Source organism: Ziziphus jujuba, chromosome 1, assembly GCF_031755915.1.
Source record: "Ziziphus jujuba cultivar Dongzao chromosome 1, ASM3175591v1".
Taxonomy (NCBI): domain Eukaryota; kingdom Viridiplantae; phylum Streptophyta; class Magnoliopsida; order Rosales; family Rhamnaceae; genus Ziziphus; species Ziziphus jujuba.
This window is the reverse complement of record NC_083379.1, coordinates 36,127,833-36,145,430: the sequence shown is the minus strand read 5'-3', so window position 1 is coordinate 36,145,430 and position 17,598 is coordinate 36,127,833. Positions and strand designations below refer to the sequence as shown.

Genomic DNA, 17,598 nt, shown 5'->3' with positions numbered 1-17,598 from the left:
TTGAATTCACACATAAAGATGATTATAGCTCGCAATACTGCTTAGTTGTAATGTCGAAGCTCCTTCATATGTGAGAGTATCTGAGCTTGGTTGCAAAAGGTCTAAGAGTTCTTCTATGTACATTTACTTCTTTCTTTTTCTTTTTTTAATTTTTATTTCCATTATTTTTTTTTAAAAAAAATTTTATGTTTGGTGCATCTAATATTCCATGAGAGGTAGAAGAATTGGTGAATTGAAAAATAATCATGGTCATTTAGATTTTTTTTGGTTTTGATCACACAAATTATAACGCAAAAACATACAAAAGGAGATGTATTGATGACCAAAAGTGACCATACTAGACCTCTTGATTACAAGCCCTTCTACCGAGGCTCTAAAAGAGTTACAGTAATTTCATTGGTTGAAGAGGATTCAGACTTTTTTGGTGAAGAATTTGCTGCAACATTGGTTTTATCTAATGAGAAACCAGGTTGTTTGGGCTGAGGCAAGGTACTTTCACTGCCCAACATCACAACCACATATGACATGCTTGGCCTGTCTTCAGGATGCTCTTGCACACACAAGAGACCAATATGAATGCTGCGCAGCACCTCAGAAAGATTGCTTGTGTCCTTGAAGCACGGATTGATAAGTTCCATAAGTCTGCCTTCTTTCCACAATCTCCATGCCTATAACATGTCAAATCCAATTTCTCAATCAGGATTCAGGGTGCTCTGCTTGTAATATTATTATATAGTATAACACTGGTTTATTATGTAAAGATAAAAATCGACAAATTGGCACTTACATGTCCAATAAGGTTTTGACTATGGTCTAGATGATAGAACCCTCTATTTTTCTTTCCACTTATGATCTCCAACAACAAAATCCCAAAGCTAAAGACATCAGATTTCATTGAGAATAGCCCATCTATGGCATACTCGGGTGCCATGTAGCCACTGCAAAACATTATTTGACACCCAATATCATTTGGACAGAAAGTTGAAACTGAGAGAATTTTAAGAAATACTTACTATGTTCCAACCACTCTTTTTGTATTCCCTTCACTTTCATCTCCACCAAAAGTTTTAGCCATTCCAAAGTCTGAAATTTTTGGATTCATTTCATTATCAAGTAAAATGTTACTAGCTTTGATATCTCTATGTATAATCCTTAATCTCGAATCTTGATGGAGATATAAAAGCCCCCTTGCGATTCCACAGATTATATGGTAGCGCTTGGACCAGTCTAACAATTCACTTTTTGTTTGATCTGCAAAGCACCTCACTCAAATTAATCCAAAGTCTAATTTGAATTCTCACATATAAAGCAATATTTGTTCCATGCTTTCAATAAAATTTCAGTATTATTCTAATTAAACTTATGAGGTTGTGAGAAAAATAAACCAAAAATAAAGAAGTCCAGGCTTTTGTTGGGCATGTATTCATAAATCAGTATTTTTTCTTCCCCTTGAAGGCAATAACCAAGTAGCTTTACTAAATTTCGGTGTTGAAGTTTCGCAATTAAAATAACTTCATTTTTGAATTCGTTCTGTCCTTGCCCTGAACTCTTGGAAAACCTCTTCACAGCTATTTCTTGGCCGTCTTCTAGTGTACCCTAAAAAAATATTTATAGGACATGTTATGACACATAATAACTAAGATAAGTGTTGCTTTCAACAGTTCTGTAAGCTTGTTATGGAGTTACCTTGTAAACAGGTCCAAAACCACCTTCCCCAAGCTTATTGTTGCTTGAAAAATTGCTAGTGGCCTCAACAATCTTATCCAGGTCGAAGAATAGTGCCTCCAGGTTGTTGGTTTGGGCTCCATTATTCTGATTTGTTGTTCTTGCAATGGTCTCTATATTGTCTAATGAACAAAGAAGAAATAAAAAAAGTGGTTTCAGAGTAATAAATGAAAAGGAAAACTTAAATTGAAATGTTTGAATTCGAAATTATAGATTGATTTGAAATGAAAGCTAAATACCATATTTCAATTTCATAATCATGGAAGTAGTGAACCTAAGTTTTTCATATCAACAAAGGACACTTCATGGACAACTAAGCATCATATGAAACTGAACTTATTGAAAATAAGCTCAATATACATTGCTGGGCTCATTTCCTAGTAGGTTAAGTTTTTGGGATAGACGGCAGCTTAACATGGTATCAGAACCTTGGAGACTGAAAGGTCTTGTGTTTGATCCTTCGTTTTGGTGACCGAAAGGTCTTGTGTTTGACTCCTGGTATCTCAATTTGCATTTGTACTTATATTGAATTATGTGTTTGATCCTTGGTACCCAAATTTGCATTTGTATTGAATTATTGTTTAGGTTGGTTGAATTGCTGTTTGCATAGTTTAGCACATGCAAGGCTCAATTTCTTCTCCCAACATTGTTCTTTTGGGATAGATGATAACTTAATAAAATTATATATCAACAAAAAAATGTTATGCAAATTTAAGGAAATATTATAGTTTTCTCAAGTTTTTCTGAATCTGGATGCCCAATAAATAGTAGGACAAGTTTGGTATAGGCGGCAACTTAATAGAACTATATATTAACAAAATATATTTTTCAAATTTAACCAAATATTATAATTTTCTCAATCTTTTCTGAATCTGGATCCCCAACAAATAGCAGGACAAGTTTGGTAGGCATCAGAGTTAAACTGTTTCTACTGATTTCTACTGATAAGCGTAACCTCACTTCTTGCTCGATATGGTTTTTCCAAGTTAACCTGAAACTACCTGGACCAGGATATTTAATACAGCATATTGGTGGAAAAACGGTAACTTATTGAGGTTGAAGGATGTCACAGAACAATGTTGAATGTGTTGCAGTTACTAGCAGCTCAAATAAATAGTACAAGTCGGATGTTGTGGAACTCTATTATTTAACATGGTTCTGATATATAAATGTTTCAGAAAGCTGAATAGACTTACCCTCTAAGCCTCTCGTTGCCCTGATTTTGCGGATATAATGAGCAACCAAGATCATCCCACAGACCACAAAAATGACAGCCAAAACCACCACAACTATCTTCACCTTACGCTCACTGTTTGCACCTTCAGATTTAATAAAGGCACACATATAAATGTGTCAATATCTCATCACTGCTTAAAGATAATAAAAAGAAGCTATAATGAGGAGAGCTTTTAAATTCTAATAAAAACAGAATATGCAAAAGACATGGAAAATAAGCAAATACGAAAATGATCATGCACCTAATTCTGAAGCATGAATTCGAACATATAGATCTTGCCCACCATCTTGAAACTCTCTAATATCAATCAAGTCCCCAAACCACATGGCACAGCCACTACCGCCTCCACTGATATTGGTATTCGTATAACCCGTACAAGAACAATTGCTCAAGCATCTGGCTTTGCATTCCTTGAGATTCACACTTGCATTAGCCCAAGTGTATGTAGTATCAGGCAATTTCAAGCCACGAATTTTCACAAACCCAGATGAATGTTTGTCCTGGCAATCAAAAGGTTTATTCCGTACACATCCTTGAGACCAGTCAATGAAGTTTCCCTTTGGCTTGAAACCCGTTAAACATTGGCAAACAGGGGATTCTCCAATGATACAGTTTCCATAGGCACCACAGAGACCATATGTATCACAGGTATCTCTTGGCACTGATGCAAATACTTCCCAGCTTTGTGTCCCTGAATTCCAAGCATAGCGGATCCTGATATAACCGTTGGTTTGGTTCACAACCATTCTTGATTTTGCAGTTTCATTTTTGAGGTAAAAAATGTAGTAAACTTCATTTTTGTTGGAAACTAATTTGAAGTTGAATAAAGGGTTGGATTGTAACTCCGGTGCACCACTGAATCTAATTCCGTTCCATGGTCCATCCCGAAAGTACTTATTGGAGCCTTTCCACGTTTCAGACTCAGGATAGCTGTGAAGTGTTATCCCCCAAGCAAAGTCTCCAGGAGAAGGGTCATCAGGGCTCTTCCATGATACTAAGCGCCGTTCAAGACCAGTTCTCAAGTCCCATCCCAGCTTCATACCTGGTAATAATGTATCAGTAGGATAATCAAAACTCTGCCACAAATAGTTCTCTGAGTTTTCATCTTTCTCATTTCTTAGTACTAGATTTCCAGTATCCAAAAGCTGTAATATTGGAGCTTGGACAGATTCGGTCGGGCTTGCTGACCAAACAACAGTACTCTTCTGGCCCAGAAGGACAACATGGCCTGTTCTGTTTATCATCAAAGTCCCTGAAGAATCATTGATTGGATTCTGACGGTTAGCCACCCAAACAACTGTTTTAACTGGGATATCTTTGTACCAAATTCCCACATACCGGTATGTGGAACTACCGGGACTAAAGAAACCCAGCTCAAATCTTCCATATTCGGAAACTAAGGTGCTGTTCTCATTGATGGACTGAGTTACAGAAATGGTGTCAATCGCTATGGACAGCGGAGAGAAGAAAGTGAACAGAATGGCACTCAAAATTGTAAAAGAAAAAATCCTCATTTCTTCCTCCGTTGGTCAAATCTCTCTGCTTGATTAGAAGTTAATCAAATAGATACAGGCATCGACCTTGACTCATGCACCATATTGTTTCTTTTTTTTTTTTTTTTTTTTTTTTTTTTTTTTTTTTTTTTGGGCTGAGATTTCATCCCGGTTACAATTTCATTAGATGTGTCGTTGCACCAGATTCTTGTAAGCAAAACTGCTGATGTTACATTGATTGATCCTTTGGCTGAAAATTCTGTAGTTCAATTGTTAGAAATTTGATTCTTACAAGGCAGCAATACTATATTATTATAGCTGTCCCATTATTCTATTTAATAAAAAATTCTACCTTTGAATCCTTGCATCCACAACAGTGCTTCTTCATTTGACAATTTGTTTTTTTGGTATTGTTTTTCCTTTAATTCTTCTGCTTTAATATATTTTAATCAAACGGATAATGAAAACATTTTCCATCTAAAAAAATCAGAAATTCTATATTTGAATCCTTATTATCCATAGCAGAATTCTTCATTTGACAATTTAGTTTTTTGGTATTGTTTTTTCCCTTTAATTCATATAGTATGCATTGCTTTAATATATTTTAAGCAAAAGAAAACAATTTCCATCTAAGATAAAATGATGAGATGGAAGATGATGTTAGAATTTGTGAAATTTGTTTTTATTACTTTGAATTGCTTTAATATATTTTAAGCAAAGGAAAACAATTTCCATCCAACACAAAATGATGAGATGGAAGATGATGTTAGAATTTGTGAAATTTGTTTTTATTACTTTGAATTTATCAAAGTCATAAGGAATTTCTTTTTTTTTTTTTTTTTTTTTTTTTTGGGGAATAAAGTCATAAGGATTAAGAAAGACAAAATTGTTAAAAGAAAGCGTCATATCATAAGTCAATGACAGAAACCCTTTCATTTTTCCCTTTTAACAATCGGTGAAGGCCTTTTGAGGTACGAAAAGACCGTATTTTCCAGCTTATCTATCTTCTAGATGAGATGGAGATTCTTTGTACATGTTGCAGCATATAGAGAAGAAATTTCTGTATAGGGTAGAATAGACCACTGTTAACCGTTAAGTTTGATTTGGCTTTTTTATGTGAGGCGATACTAATTATACACATGGTAAAACATTATTGTTCGTGTGTACCAAGTCAGCCCTTACACCATGGGTATTGAAAAATTTATACAAGCATGAAGCAGGAAATGTATTCATCACAAAAATTGACTCTAGTTAACCTGTAATTACAATCCTCTATCAAAGGTTCATTGAGAGGTTGAACAAATTGGTTAAGTTGCAATATTAAATAATCATGACCATTTAGATTTCTCTTTTTCTTTTTTTTCTTTTTTTTTCTTTTTATTAGTTTTGATCACAAAATTTAGATTGCTAAAATATGAAACAGGACATGTATTGATGACCAAAAGTGACTATACTAGACCTGTTATTACAAACCGAGGCTCCATAAGAGTTACTGTAATTTCATTAGTTGAAGAGGATTCAATCTTGTTTGCTGAATAATCTGCTAAAGCAGTGGCTTTATCTAATAAGAAACCAGGTTTTTTGGGCTGAGGCAACGAACTTTCACCACCCAACATCACAATCGCATAAGACATGTTTGGCCTGTCTTCATGGCGCTCTTGCACACACAACAGACCTATATGAATGCTGCGCAGCACCTCAGAAAGATTGCTGGATTCCTTGAAGCATGGATTGATAAGTTCCAAAGCTCAGCCTTCTTTCCACAATCTCCATGCCTAGATCATGTCAAATCCAATTTCTCAATCTGGGTATTCTGCTTCTAATCTTATTATATATCACATTGGCTTATTATGCAGAGATAAAAAACAACAATAAATCGGCACTTGTCCAGTAAGGTTTAGACTGTGGTCTAGATTATATAACCCTCTATTTTTCTTTCCACTTATGATCTCTAACAACAAAATCCTAATGCTAAAGACATCAGACTTCATTGAGAATAGACCATCTATGGTATACTCAGGTACCATGTAACCATTGTAAAAGATCATTGACAACCATATCATTTAGATAAAATGTTGAAACGGAGAGAATTTTAAGAGATACTTACTATATTCCAACCACTCTCTTTGCGTTCCCTTTACTTTGATCTCCACTAAAAGTTCTAGCCATTCCAAAGTCTGAAATTTTTTGATTCGTTTAATTATTGTAAAACGTTACTGGCTTTGAGATCTCTACATATAATCCTTAATCTCAAATCTTGATGGAGATGTAGAAGTCCCCGGCAATTCCACAGATTATGTGTAGCCTTTGGACCAATCTAACAGTTTATTTTCTGTTTGATCTGCAAAGAGCCTCGCACAAATTAATCCAACGCCTAATTTGAATTCTCATATTGAGAACCACATTAAGATGTTCCATGCTTTAAAATAAAGTGCAGTGTTATTCAAATTAAACTTGTGAGGATTGTGAGAAAAACAAACCAAAAATGAAGAAGTCTAGGCTTTTATTGGGCTTGTATTCATAAACCGATATTTTTTCTTCTCCTTGAAAGCAATAACCAATAAACTTTACTAGATTTCGATTTTGAAGTTTTGCAATCAGAATTACTTATTTTTGAATTCGTTCTGTCCTTGTCCTGAACTCCTAGAAAGCCTCTTCACAGCAATTTCCTGCCCATCTTCTAGTGTGCCCTGAAAATATATTTCTAGAAGGTTATATTATGATACACATGAACTAAGATTAGTGTTGTTTTCCACAGTTCAGTCAGCATACCCTGTAAACAGGTCCAAAGCCACCTTCCCCAATCTTATTGCCTCTTGAAAAGTTGCTAGTTGCCTTAACAATCTTATCTAGGTTAAATAATAGCACCTCCATATGTTCTGTTTTATCTTCAGTGTTCTGATTCTTTAGTCTTGCACTGGTGCCTGCATATTCTAATGCATAACAAGGAAATTAAAAAAGAAAAAAAAAATGCTTTTCTAGATTAAGAAATGAAAAAGAGCATAAATTGATAAGTTGGGATTAAATACAAAAAAATTGATTTAGCATGCAAACTAAATATGAAATTCCAATTTCATAATCATGGAAGAATGAATCTAATCTTTTTTTTTTTTTTTTTAATCAAAAAATTAAGATCACTTCTTAGAAAACTATATGTCTGCAAATTTGAGAATAAACTATATGTTTACAATAAATCTTTATGCAAGTTGAACCAAATATTATATCTTTGTCAGGCTTACGTGCTAAATATTATATTTTTGCAGGCATCAGAGGTGAACTATTCCTAGTGGATTTCTACTGATAACAATAACCTCACTTCTTGATAATGGTTTTCCCAGGTTACTAAAATAACATGGAGCAGGATATTTATATACGGCATATTGGTGCAAAAACAGCAACTTTTTGAAATTGAAGGATGTCACACATCAATGCGCTGCAGTTACCAGCAACTCAAATACACAGCACAACTGGGACGTTGTGGAATTCTATAATTTAACATGGTTCTGGCACATAAATGTTTTGAGAATCTGTTCAAACTTATGTTCAAACTTACCTTCTAAGCCTTTCCTTGGCCTGACTTTGCAGATATAATGAGCACGCAAGAACATCCCATAGACCACAAAAATGACAGCCAAAACGTCTACAACTGTCTTCGCCTTACATCACCATTTGCACCTTTATATTTGACATTGTCACAGAATACAAATGTATCAATATACCATCACAGCTTAATTATAATAAAAAGAAACTATAATGAGGAAAGTTTTTTGATTCTAATGAAAACAAAATCTGTGCAAAACACATGGGAAATAAGCAGATATGTAAATGAGACCTTACCTAATTCTGAAGCATGCATTCGAACATATAGATCTTGCCCACCATCTTGAAACTCTCCAACATCAGTCAAGTCTCCAAACCACATGGCACAGCCACTACCGCCTCCACTGATATTAGTATTCATATAAGCCATACAAGAACAATTGCTCAAGCATCTGGCTTTGCATTCCTTGAGATTCAAACTTACATTCACCCAAGAATATGTAATATCTGGCACGTTCAAACCTTGAAATTTGACAAATCCATCTGAATCTTTGTCAGGCAATTCAATGATTTGTTCCGTACGCATCCTTGGGACCATTCCATGAAGTTTCCTTAAGGTTTGAAACCCTTTAAACATTGGCAAACAGGGGATTCTCCAATGATACAGATTCCATAGGCACCACAGAGACCATAAGTATCACAGTTATCTCTTGGCATTGATGCAAATACTTCCCAACTTTGAGTCCCTAAATTCCAAGCATAGCGGTGCCTAATATAACCATTGGTTTGGTTCACAACTATTCTTGATTTTTCAGATTCATTTTTGAGGTAAAAAATTTAGTAAACTTCATCTTTGTTCCAAACAACTTCATAGTTGAATAAACGGTCGAGTTTTAAGTCTGGTGCACCACTCTATCGGAGACCATTCCACGGGCAATCCGATAGTACTTCTATAAGCCTTTCTACATTATAGATTGGAGATAATTATGCAGTGTTATCCCACAGGTAGTCTCCCGGAGAAGGGTCACTGGGGTTTGTCCATGATACTAGAAGCCGATCAAGACCAGATTTCAAGTCCCACCCCAGCTTCATGCCTGGTAATAAAGTATCACTAAGATAATCAAAACTCTGCCACAAATAGTTCTATGAGTTATCTTTCTCATTTCTTAGCACTAATTCCAGTATCAGAAAGCTGTAATATTGAATTCTGGACAACTTTAGTTGGACTTGCTGACCAAACAACACTACTCTTCTCGCCTAGAAGGACAAGATGGCCTGTTCTGTTCATCATCAAAGTCCCTGAAGAATCATTGATTGGGTTCTGATGGTTAGCCACCCAAACAACAGTTTTGCCTGGAATACCCTTGTACTAAATTCCGACATACCGGCTTTTGGAACTACCAGGACTGAAGAAACCCAGTTCAAATCTTCCATATTTGGAAACTAAGGTGCTGTTCTCACTGATGGGCTGAGTTGCAAAATGGTTCAATCGCTATGGACCACTAAGAGAAGAAAGTGATTATAATGCTACTCAAAAATGTAAAAGAAACAACCCTCGTTTCTTCCTCTGATGGTCGAAGCTTTCTGCTTCATTAGAAGTTAATAATCAAATATATACAGGCAAAGACCTTGACGCCTGCACGAGATTCTTTATTTATTTATTTATTTCTTTTAGCTGAGATTTCATCTCGGTTACAATTTCATTAGCTGTGTTGTTGCACCAGATTCTTGGAAGCAAAACAACTGATTTTACATCGTTGATCCTTTGGCTGAAACATTATATTATTGTAGTTATCCCATTGTTCAAGTTACTCAGAAATTCTACATTTGAATACTATACTAAATTATTCTAGTTGTTCCATTATTAATGAGAGAAGTTGTTGCTATTTTCCCTAAACATTATTTTTAAGCCGAGCAAATTAAGAGTAGATCTTTCATAGATCGAAATTGATACAGCAATGACCATTTTTGTGGCTACAGACCAGTAAGTGCAGCAATTCTTACCAGTCAATAGCATTTCTCGTCAAAAAAGAAACAAAAAAAGTAGAAAAAGATTGTAGGAATATTTTTGAATATTTAAGGTTGCTGAAATTTTCTACAGAGAACAATGAATGGAAATTGGACTTCCATGTTCGCAAGTGGTGGCAAGAGTTTTGGAAGGAAAGAAAATAGTCGTGGAAAAGAGACTCCTATATACTATTAATATGGTTGAAGCTTTAAAATATTTGTAGGACTGGTATGTTACTCGATTATGATGTGGTACACCCAGCCAGTCAAATTTTTAGAACTGGTTAATAAATTAAACAAAATTACATTAGAATCCCTTATTTTCCTGTTTTAGTATAAAGAGCATCATATTAACATAAAATTAGCAAATCTTATACCTAGGCATGAAAAAAAAAAAAAAAAAGGTGCATAAAGATACAAATCCACTGTACATCTTACAAGCATATGCAATATAAGTACGTTATGACGTGTTCCTCACTATCTATAACAGAGCTTCTTTTAACATTTTGTTTCTTAGTTTTTTAGCGTGCATTGCTTTATTACATTTTAAATGAGGGGATAAAGAAAACAATTTCCATCTAAAATAAAACGATGAGATGGAAGATGATGCTGAATGTGAAATTTCTTTTTCTTACTTCAATTTTATCAAAGTCAAAATGATTAAGAAAGGCAAAATTGTTAAAAGAAAGAGTCATTATTCAATGACAGAAACCCTTTCATGGTAAGGGTCTTTTGAGATATGAAGAGAGTATCTTCCAGCTTATCTGTCTTCTGTATGAGATGGTACTAATGGTAACCGTTGTCTGACTTTGCTTTTTTATGTGACAGGATACTAATGATACACATGGTAAAGCATTATTGGCTGTGTGTACCAAATCAACCCTTACACCATATGTATTGAAAAATTTCTAGATATATGAAAAGAAAATGTACTGCTGACCGTAAATGACTGTAGTAGACCTGTAATTACAACCCTCTATCCTATATTGATTGAGAGGTTGAACAAACTGGTTAATATGCACTAAAAAATAATCATGACCATTTAGATTTTTTTAGTTTTGATCCCACAAATTGGATTGCTTAAATACCGAACAGGACATGCATTGATGACCAAATGTAATTATACTAGAGCTCTGTAAGTACAAACCTCTATCAAGGCTTTAAAAGAGTTGCAGTAATTTCATTGGTTGAAGAGGTTATATACCATCTTGTTTGGTGAAGAATCTACTGGAACAGTGGCTTTTCCTAATGAGAAACCAGGTTGTTTGGGCCGAGGCAAGGCACTTTCACTTGCCAACATCACAACTACATAAGACATGCTTGGCCTGTGTTCAGGGTGCTCTTGTGCACAAAGCAGACCAATATGAATGCTGCGCAGCACCTCTGGAAGATTGGTTGAGTCCTTGAAGCATGGATTTATAAGTTCCAAAGCTCTGACCTCTTTCCACAATCTTCATGCCTATATCATGTTGAGTTTAATTTCTAAATCAGGGTGGTCTGCTTTTAATATTATATTAAAACAACACATATCTTAAGATCTCAAACATATAAGAGGTTGGTCGAGAATGATTTATATAGTATAACATTGATTTATGATGGGAAGATAAAAGTCAAAAACAAATTGGAACTTCCTTATCCAGTAAGGTTTTGACTATGGTCTCTATTTTTCTTTCCACTTGAGATCCCCAACAGCAAAATACCAAAGCTAAAGACATCAGAATTCACCAAGAATAGTCCATCTATAGCATTATTATGCATTGTTTCATTACATTTTAAACAAAAGGGATAAAGAAAACAATGTCTATCTAAGATAAAATGATCAGATGGAAGATGATGTTGAATGTGAAATTTGTTTTTATTACTTTAATCAAAGTCCAAATGATTAAGACAGGCAAAATTGTAAAAGAAAGAGTCATATGTCAATGGCATGAACCCTTTTTAGTATTTTCCAGCTTATCTATAAGACAGTATTTTCTAGCTTATCTATCTTCTGGATGAGATGCAGATTCTTTGTAGATGTTTCAGCATACAGAGATAAGGACAGAGATGGGGACGTAGTGGAGAAGAACTGAAGAAGAAATATCTGTTTAGTTTAGAACTTAGAACAGACTAGTGTTAACCGTTAAGTTTGATTTGCTTTTCTATGTTATGTGGTACTACCGATACACATGGTAAAACATTATTGGCCGTGTGTACCAAATAAGCCCTTACACCATGTGTATTGAAAAATTTCTAGAAATATGAACAGGAAATATATTGATGGCCGGAAGTGAGAGGTTGAACAAATATTGGTTAACTTGCACAAATAAATAAACATGACCATTTATATATATATACATATATATTTTAGTTTTGATCGCACAAATTAGATTGCTAAACTAGGAAACATGACACATGTTGACGACCAAAATTGACTATACTAGACATGTAATTACAAACCTCTATCGGGGCTCTAAAAGAGTCACAGTAATTTCATTGGTTGACGAAGATTCAACTTTGTTTGATGAAGAATCTGCCGTAACAGTGTCTTTACCTAATGAGAAACCAGGTTGTTTGGGCTCAGGCAAAGCATTCTCACCGCCCAACATCACAACCACATAAGACATGCTTGGTCTGTCTTCAGGGTGCTCTTGCACACACAAAAGACCAACATGGATACTGCGTAACACCTCTGAATGATTGCTCGAGTCTCTTAAGAAAGGATTGATAAATTCTAAAGGCCTGCCTTCTTTCCACAGTCTCCAAGCCTACAATATGTCAAGACCAATTTTTCGTCACGTGCTCTGCTAATTGCTATCATATTAAATCTAATAGGAGATGGGCGAAGAATGGACTTTACAATAGGAGTTAACAATGTGAAAACAAAGATAAGAACAATAGCACTTACATATCCAATTAGGTTGAGATTAGTTTCTAGATGATAGAACCCTCTATTTTTCTTTCCACTTATGATCTCCAACAGTAGAATACCAAAGCTAAAGACATCAGACTTCACCGAGAACAGCCCATCTATGGCATATTCAGGTGCCATGTAACCACTGCAAAACTCATTGTAAAGAGAACTTTCATAAATTTAGGATGAATATTTGAAGTAGAAAGCATTATAATGAAAAACTTACTATGTTCCAACCACTCTATTTGTATTCCCTTCACTTTGATCTCCTCCAAATGTTCTAGCCATTCCAAAGTCTGAAATTTTTGGATTCATTTCTTTATCTAGTAAAACATTACTAGCTTTGAGATCTCTGTGTATAATCCTTAATCTGGAATCTTGATGGAGATATAGAAGTCCCCTTGCAATTCCGCAGATTATATGGAAGCGCTTGGACCAGTCTAACATTTCACTTTTTCTTTGATCTGGAAAAACTCTCATTCAAATAAATGCAATATTCCACTTGAGTTCATAGAAGACAAAACTGAGAGTTCTATGTTTTACAAAAATTGCAGTGTGAATTCTGATTGAATTTGTAAGGATTATATGAAATACAAACCAAAAATGAAGGAGTCCAGGCTTTTGTTGGGCATGTATTCATAAATTAGCATCTTTTCTTCCCCTTGAAAGCAACAACCAAGAAGCTTTACTAGGTTTCGATGTTGAAGTTTAGCAATCAGAATAACTTCATTTTTGAATTCATTCTGTCCTTGTCCTGAACTCATTGAAAGCCTTTTCACCGCAATCTCTTGCCCATCTTTTAGTGTACCCTGAATTATATTTCTAAAGGGATTATGATATATACTAACAAAGATTAAGTGTTAAATTTGACAGTTCTTATTCTCATGTTGTGGGTTACCCTGTAAACAGGTCCAAAACCACCTTCACCAAGCTTGTTGCTGCTTGAAAAGTTGTTAGTGGCTTTAACAATCTTATCTAGGTCGAAGAATAGCACCTCTAGGTCTTCTGTTTGGCCTGCATTGTTCTGATTCATTATTATTCCGTTGGTCCCTGCATGTTCTAATGAAGGAATTGAAGAGGAAAGAAAAAGGAAAGGTAATTTCACATTAAGCAATGAAAAGGAGACAGGAAGTCGTAATGTTTAGACTGGATAAATAAGTTGATTTACCATAAAAACTGAATAAATAAGTTGATTCCATTTCATAAATATAGAAGCAAAAAAAAAAAAAAAAATGCTCTCTTAGTATATATACATGACATTCACATTCCCTGAACGAAATATCATCTGACACCATAAGTTGATATACGACTGAGCATATTTTGAACTCGAAATGATGGCCATATACAGACAAGGTGTGCCGCTCTAAAGTGAGTTTTGGACATGACCGGTCGGTATATCTATATGTTTTACAAAGCTATTCGAAGTATTACCTTCCAAGCATTTTCTTCTGCGGATGTAATGAGCAACCAACAACACCCCACATACCACAACAGTGACTAGCAAAACTATCACAGCTATCCTCACAGTACGCTTCGTTTTTGAACCTTCATAATAATTTAAGCATAGCAGACAAAAAGGATTATTATATCAATAAAGCTTGGAGAAAATAAAAAGCAGCATTACTTAGCATGGAAAGTTTTCATTCCGTTTTTAATGAAAACCAGAACCATGATGCAGAACACACGTAAAAATAAATAAATAAAGAAGTATCTTAATTATTTAACGGCATTACAAGTTAAGAAGTGAGCAGATGAGAAAGTGATTACAGGCCATACCTAACTCCGAAGCATGCATTCGAACATATAGATCCTGTCCACCAGCTTGAAACTCTCGAATATCAATCAAATCCCCAAACCACATAACACAACCACTACCTCCTCCTCTGATATCAGAATTTGCATAAGCCGTACAAGAACAATTGCTCAAGCATTTGGCTTTGCATTCCTTAAGATTCAAACTTTCATTCACCCAAGAATATGCAGTCTCTGGCAATTTCAAGCTGCGGAATTTTAAAAACCCAGATGAATCTTTGTCCTGGCAGTTGAATGGCTTATTCCGTATACATCCTTGAGACCAGTCCATCAAGTTTCCTTTTGGCTTGAAACCCTCTAGACATTGGCAAACAGGGGATTCTCCAATGATACAGTTTCCATAGGCACCACAAAGAGCATACTTGTCACAGTTATCCCTTGGCACTGTTGCAAACACATCCCAACTTTGCGTCACTGAATTCCAGGCATAACGATCCCTCGTATAACCATTGGTCTGGTTCACAACTATCCTTGATTTTTCAGAATTATTTAAGAGGTTATAAGTATAGTAAACTTCATCTTCGTTAAAAACAAATTCAAACTTGAATAAAGGGTTGGGTTTTAACTCTGGTGCACCACTGAATCGAAGGCCATTCCATGGGCCACCCCGGTAGTACTTCTCGGAGCCTCTAAACATAACAGACTCAGGATAGTTATTAATATCTATCTCCCAAGTAAGGTCTCCAGGAGAAGGGTCATCTGAGCTCTTCCATGATACCAAACGCCTTTGGAGACCAGTTTTCAAGTCCCATCCCAGCTTCATACCTGGTAATAATGTATCACAAGGATAATCAAAACTCTGCCACACATAGCTCTCTAAATTCTCATCTTTATCATCTCTTACTACTAGATTTCCAGAATCCAGAAGCTGTAATATTGGGGTCTGGATAGGTTTAGCTGGGTTTGCTGACCAAACAACACCACTCTTCTGGCTGAGAACAAGATGGCCTGTGCTGTTTATCATCAAAGTACCAGATGAGTCATTGATTGGATTCTGCCGGTTTGCCACCCAAACAACAGCTCTAGCAGATATATCCTTATACCAGATTCCCACGTACCGATTCGTTGAACCATCAGGACTGAAGAAACCCATTTCAAAGTTTCCATCTTTTGAAACTAAGGTGCTGTTTCCAGTGATGGACTGGGTCCCAGAAATGGCGTCAGCAGCCCAGGAGATCTCAGTGAAGAAGATGAGCAAAAAAATGATACTCAAAAGTGTAAAAGAAAGAGTCCCCATTTCATCAAAGTCTTAGACAGAGCTCTCAGCTATGAAGCTATTTAAAGAAACAGTGGAACATTCGAAAGGAAATAGACCCATGCTGATGTTATACCTTCACTATTTGGCCGGCTGAAATTCTACATCTCAATAAAAGTAAGCAAGAAACTTCTTAATAATTCCATACCTAAACGTTTAGAATATCCATTTAATCAGGAGAAAAATTGGTGGAAAACTTAAAAAAGCATGCAATGAAGTGACGACTAATGTTGTGGCTACAAACCAGCAGGTGCCACATTGGTTGCCATAAGCAAGGGCTTTCTTGTCCAAAAAGTAACAAAGTAAATGATAAATCTTTTCGAGTTATTAAAGTTGCTAAAATTTTCTACAGACCCACAGACAGAAATGGACTCCCAGAAAGGTTGGAATGATATTTGTAAAAGTCAAAATAAATAAAAAAAAGGAAAAAAAAAGATTTTTTTTATATGTTAGGTAACCAAAAAAAGCATCAATGTTTAATGGATTTCTTTGACTTTGTGAACTTTCTAAAAGAAACATGCCACCTAATTATTATCTTTGGTTTAGAGAAGAGACGTTTTAATCTACCACGGGTTTATGCAATGACATGTCGTTAATAGAGAAAATTTATAAAAAACCAAAAAGAAAAATGACATGTTTTTGTCAATCTGCGATAATGTAAAATATATGTAAATATATATATATTTTTTAAGATATTTTAAATTTATAAAATTTAGATATCAATATTAGATAATATATTATCTTTCAAATAATATATTATTTAATATGTTTCCATATTCTAATAAAAAACCATATATATATATATATATATGTGTGTGTGTGTGAGAGATCAAATTCAAATAAAATTTTTAATATATAATTTTTAAATTACATAAAAAGAATGAAATTAAAAATTATATTTATTAATAATATGATACTAACATATTAATTAATTACATACACATACGTTATCCTTTAACAAAATAAAAAAATAAGAAAGAAACCAAGGACGTTTGACAATGATAAAACCAAAATGTACAAAATTACATCAGTTGGACATACCATGTGTCTTTTTGCGAGCATTTTCTTTCACTCTTTGTCACTGTCCAGCCCTTGTTTTCGCATACTTTTTCTTTGTTTGACGGTTTGTTTACGTCATCTTTTAATCTTTTAAAAAGAAAAAATGTTTCGCGGTAAGAGATGGAAATTGTAGAAAATAAGAATAAATCACTACATGAAATAATATTATTACTTTGAAATGTTGCTCATTAAAAAGATATTTATGTATATATTTATTAGTAATTCAATATAATATGGTTAACATGGTATAATTTCTGTTTTTGTTTTTTGGTTTGAGAAAAGTCTTCTTTCGATGGAACATCATATGAAACGACATCTGGTGGGTTGAGAGTTATTTAGAATTGAGTCTAAATCTAGATTTATGGCTTCTCCAATTAGATAATTGCCGGTGTTGGTTTACGTGTACATCAAGGCTCGTGAGTCATCCCGAACAAATAATAATAAAATAAAAAAAGATGTAAGGCCGGTAAGTGAATCTCTTAATTAGGCATAAATATTTTGAGTAGAATACCAACCATGAATTAAATGTATTATTTCTCCAATGTTTTAATTTCTGATTCTGATTATTATTATTTTT

At 34.6% G+C, this 17,598-nt stretch overlaps 2 protein-coding genes and 2 pseudogenes across 4 annotated transcripts; all 4 read right to left on the bottom strand.

The window, feature by feature from the left end:
* Positions 1–350: 350 nt before the first annotated feature.
* Positions 351–4,601, bottom strand: LOC132799305 (G-type lectin S-receptor-like serine/threonine-protein kinase At4g27290). The gene is made up of 7 exons (XM_060819148.1): positions 3,204–4,601; positions 2,922–3,044; positions 1,687–1,847; positions 1,386–1,596; positions 1,014–1,251; positions 788–938; positions 351–668 (listed from the first exon to the last, which is right to left on the bottom strand). Exons 1-7 carry the CDS (start codon positions 4,474–4,476, stop codon positions 363–365), a joined length of 2,463 nt encoding a protein of 820 aa, XP_060675131.1. The 5' UTR covers positions 4,477–4,601; the 3' UTR covers positions 351–362.
* A 1,302-nt stretch (positions 4,602–5,903) lies between these two features.
* LOC132799367 (G-type lectin S-receptor-like serine/threonine-protein kinase SD1-1) lies at positions 5,904–8,581 on the bottom strand (annotated as a pseudogene).
* A 307-nt stretch (positions 8,582–8,888) lies between these two features.
* Positions 8,889–11,320, bottom strand: LOC132800394 (S-locus-specific glycoprotein S13-like; annotated as a pseudogene).
* LOC107430835 (G-type lectin S-receptor-like serine/threonine-protein kinase At4g27290) lies at positions 10,943–16,103 on the bottom strand. 3 transcript variants are annotated; one of them, XM_060819149.1, is made up of 8 exons: positions 14,672–16,103; positions 14,327–14,440; positions 13,794–13,954; positions 13,494–13,704; positions 13,122–13,359; positions 12,890–13,040; positions 12,442–12,749; positions 10,943–11,461 (listed from the first exon to the last, which is right to left on the bottom strand). In XM_060819149.1, exons 1-7 carry the CDS (start codon positions 15,942–15,944, stop codon positions 12,444–12,446), a joined length of 2,454 nt encoding a protein of 817 aa, XP_060675132.1. In that variant the 5' UTR covers positions 15,945–16,103; the 3' UTR covers positions 10,943–11,461; positions 12,442–12,443. The 3 variants fall into 3 exon arrangements, with proteins under 3 accessions (XP_060675132.1, XP_048332785.2, XP_048332791.2); XM_048476828.2 differs by lacking the exon at positions 10,943–11,461 and having other exon boundaries at positions 12,275–12,749; positions 14,672–16,102; XM_048476834.2 differs by lacking the exon at positions 10,943–11,461 and having other exon boundaries at positions 12,275–12,749; positions 13,794–13,909; positions 14,672–16,102.
* Between the last annotated feature and the right edge of the window lie 1,495 nt (positions 16,104–17,598).

Bases quoted from the DNA above. Each gene is read 5' to 3' on its own strand.
- LOC132799305 (XM_060819148.1), bottom strand. From the start codon at position 4,476: ATGAGGATTTTTTCTTTTACAATTTTGAGTGCCATTCTGTTCACTTTC. The intron at 3,045-3,203 runs GTGCATGATCAT...TTAAATCTGAAG, and splicing joins AATTCATGCTTCAGAATTAG to GTGCAAACAGTGAGCGTAAG. The intron at 669-787 runs GTAAGTGCCAAT...GACATGTTATAG, and splicing joins GTCAAAACCTTATTGGACAT to GCATGGAGATTGTGGAAAGA.
- LOC107430835 (XM_060819149.1), bottom strand. From the start codon at position 15,944: ATGGGGACTCTTTCTTTTACACTTTTGAGTATCATTTTTTTGCTCATC. The intron at 13,705-13,793 runs GTAACCCACAAC...AATATAATTCAG, and splicing joins GTTTTGGACCTGTTTACAGG to GGTACACTAAAAGATGGGCA. The intron at 12,750-12,889 runs GTAAGTGCTATT...GACATATTGTAG, and splicing joins ATCTCAACCTAATTGGATAT to GCTTGGAGACTGTGGAAAGA.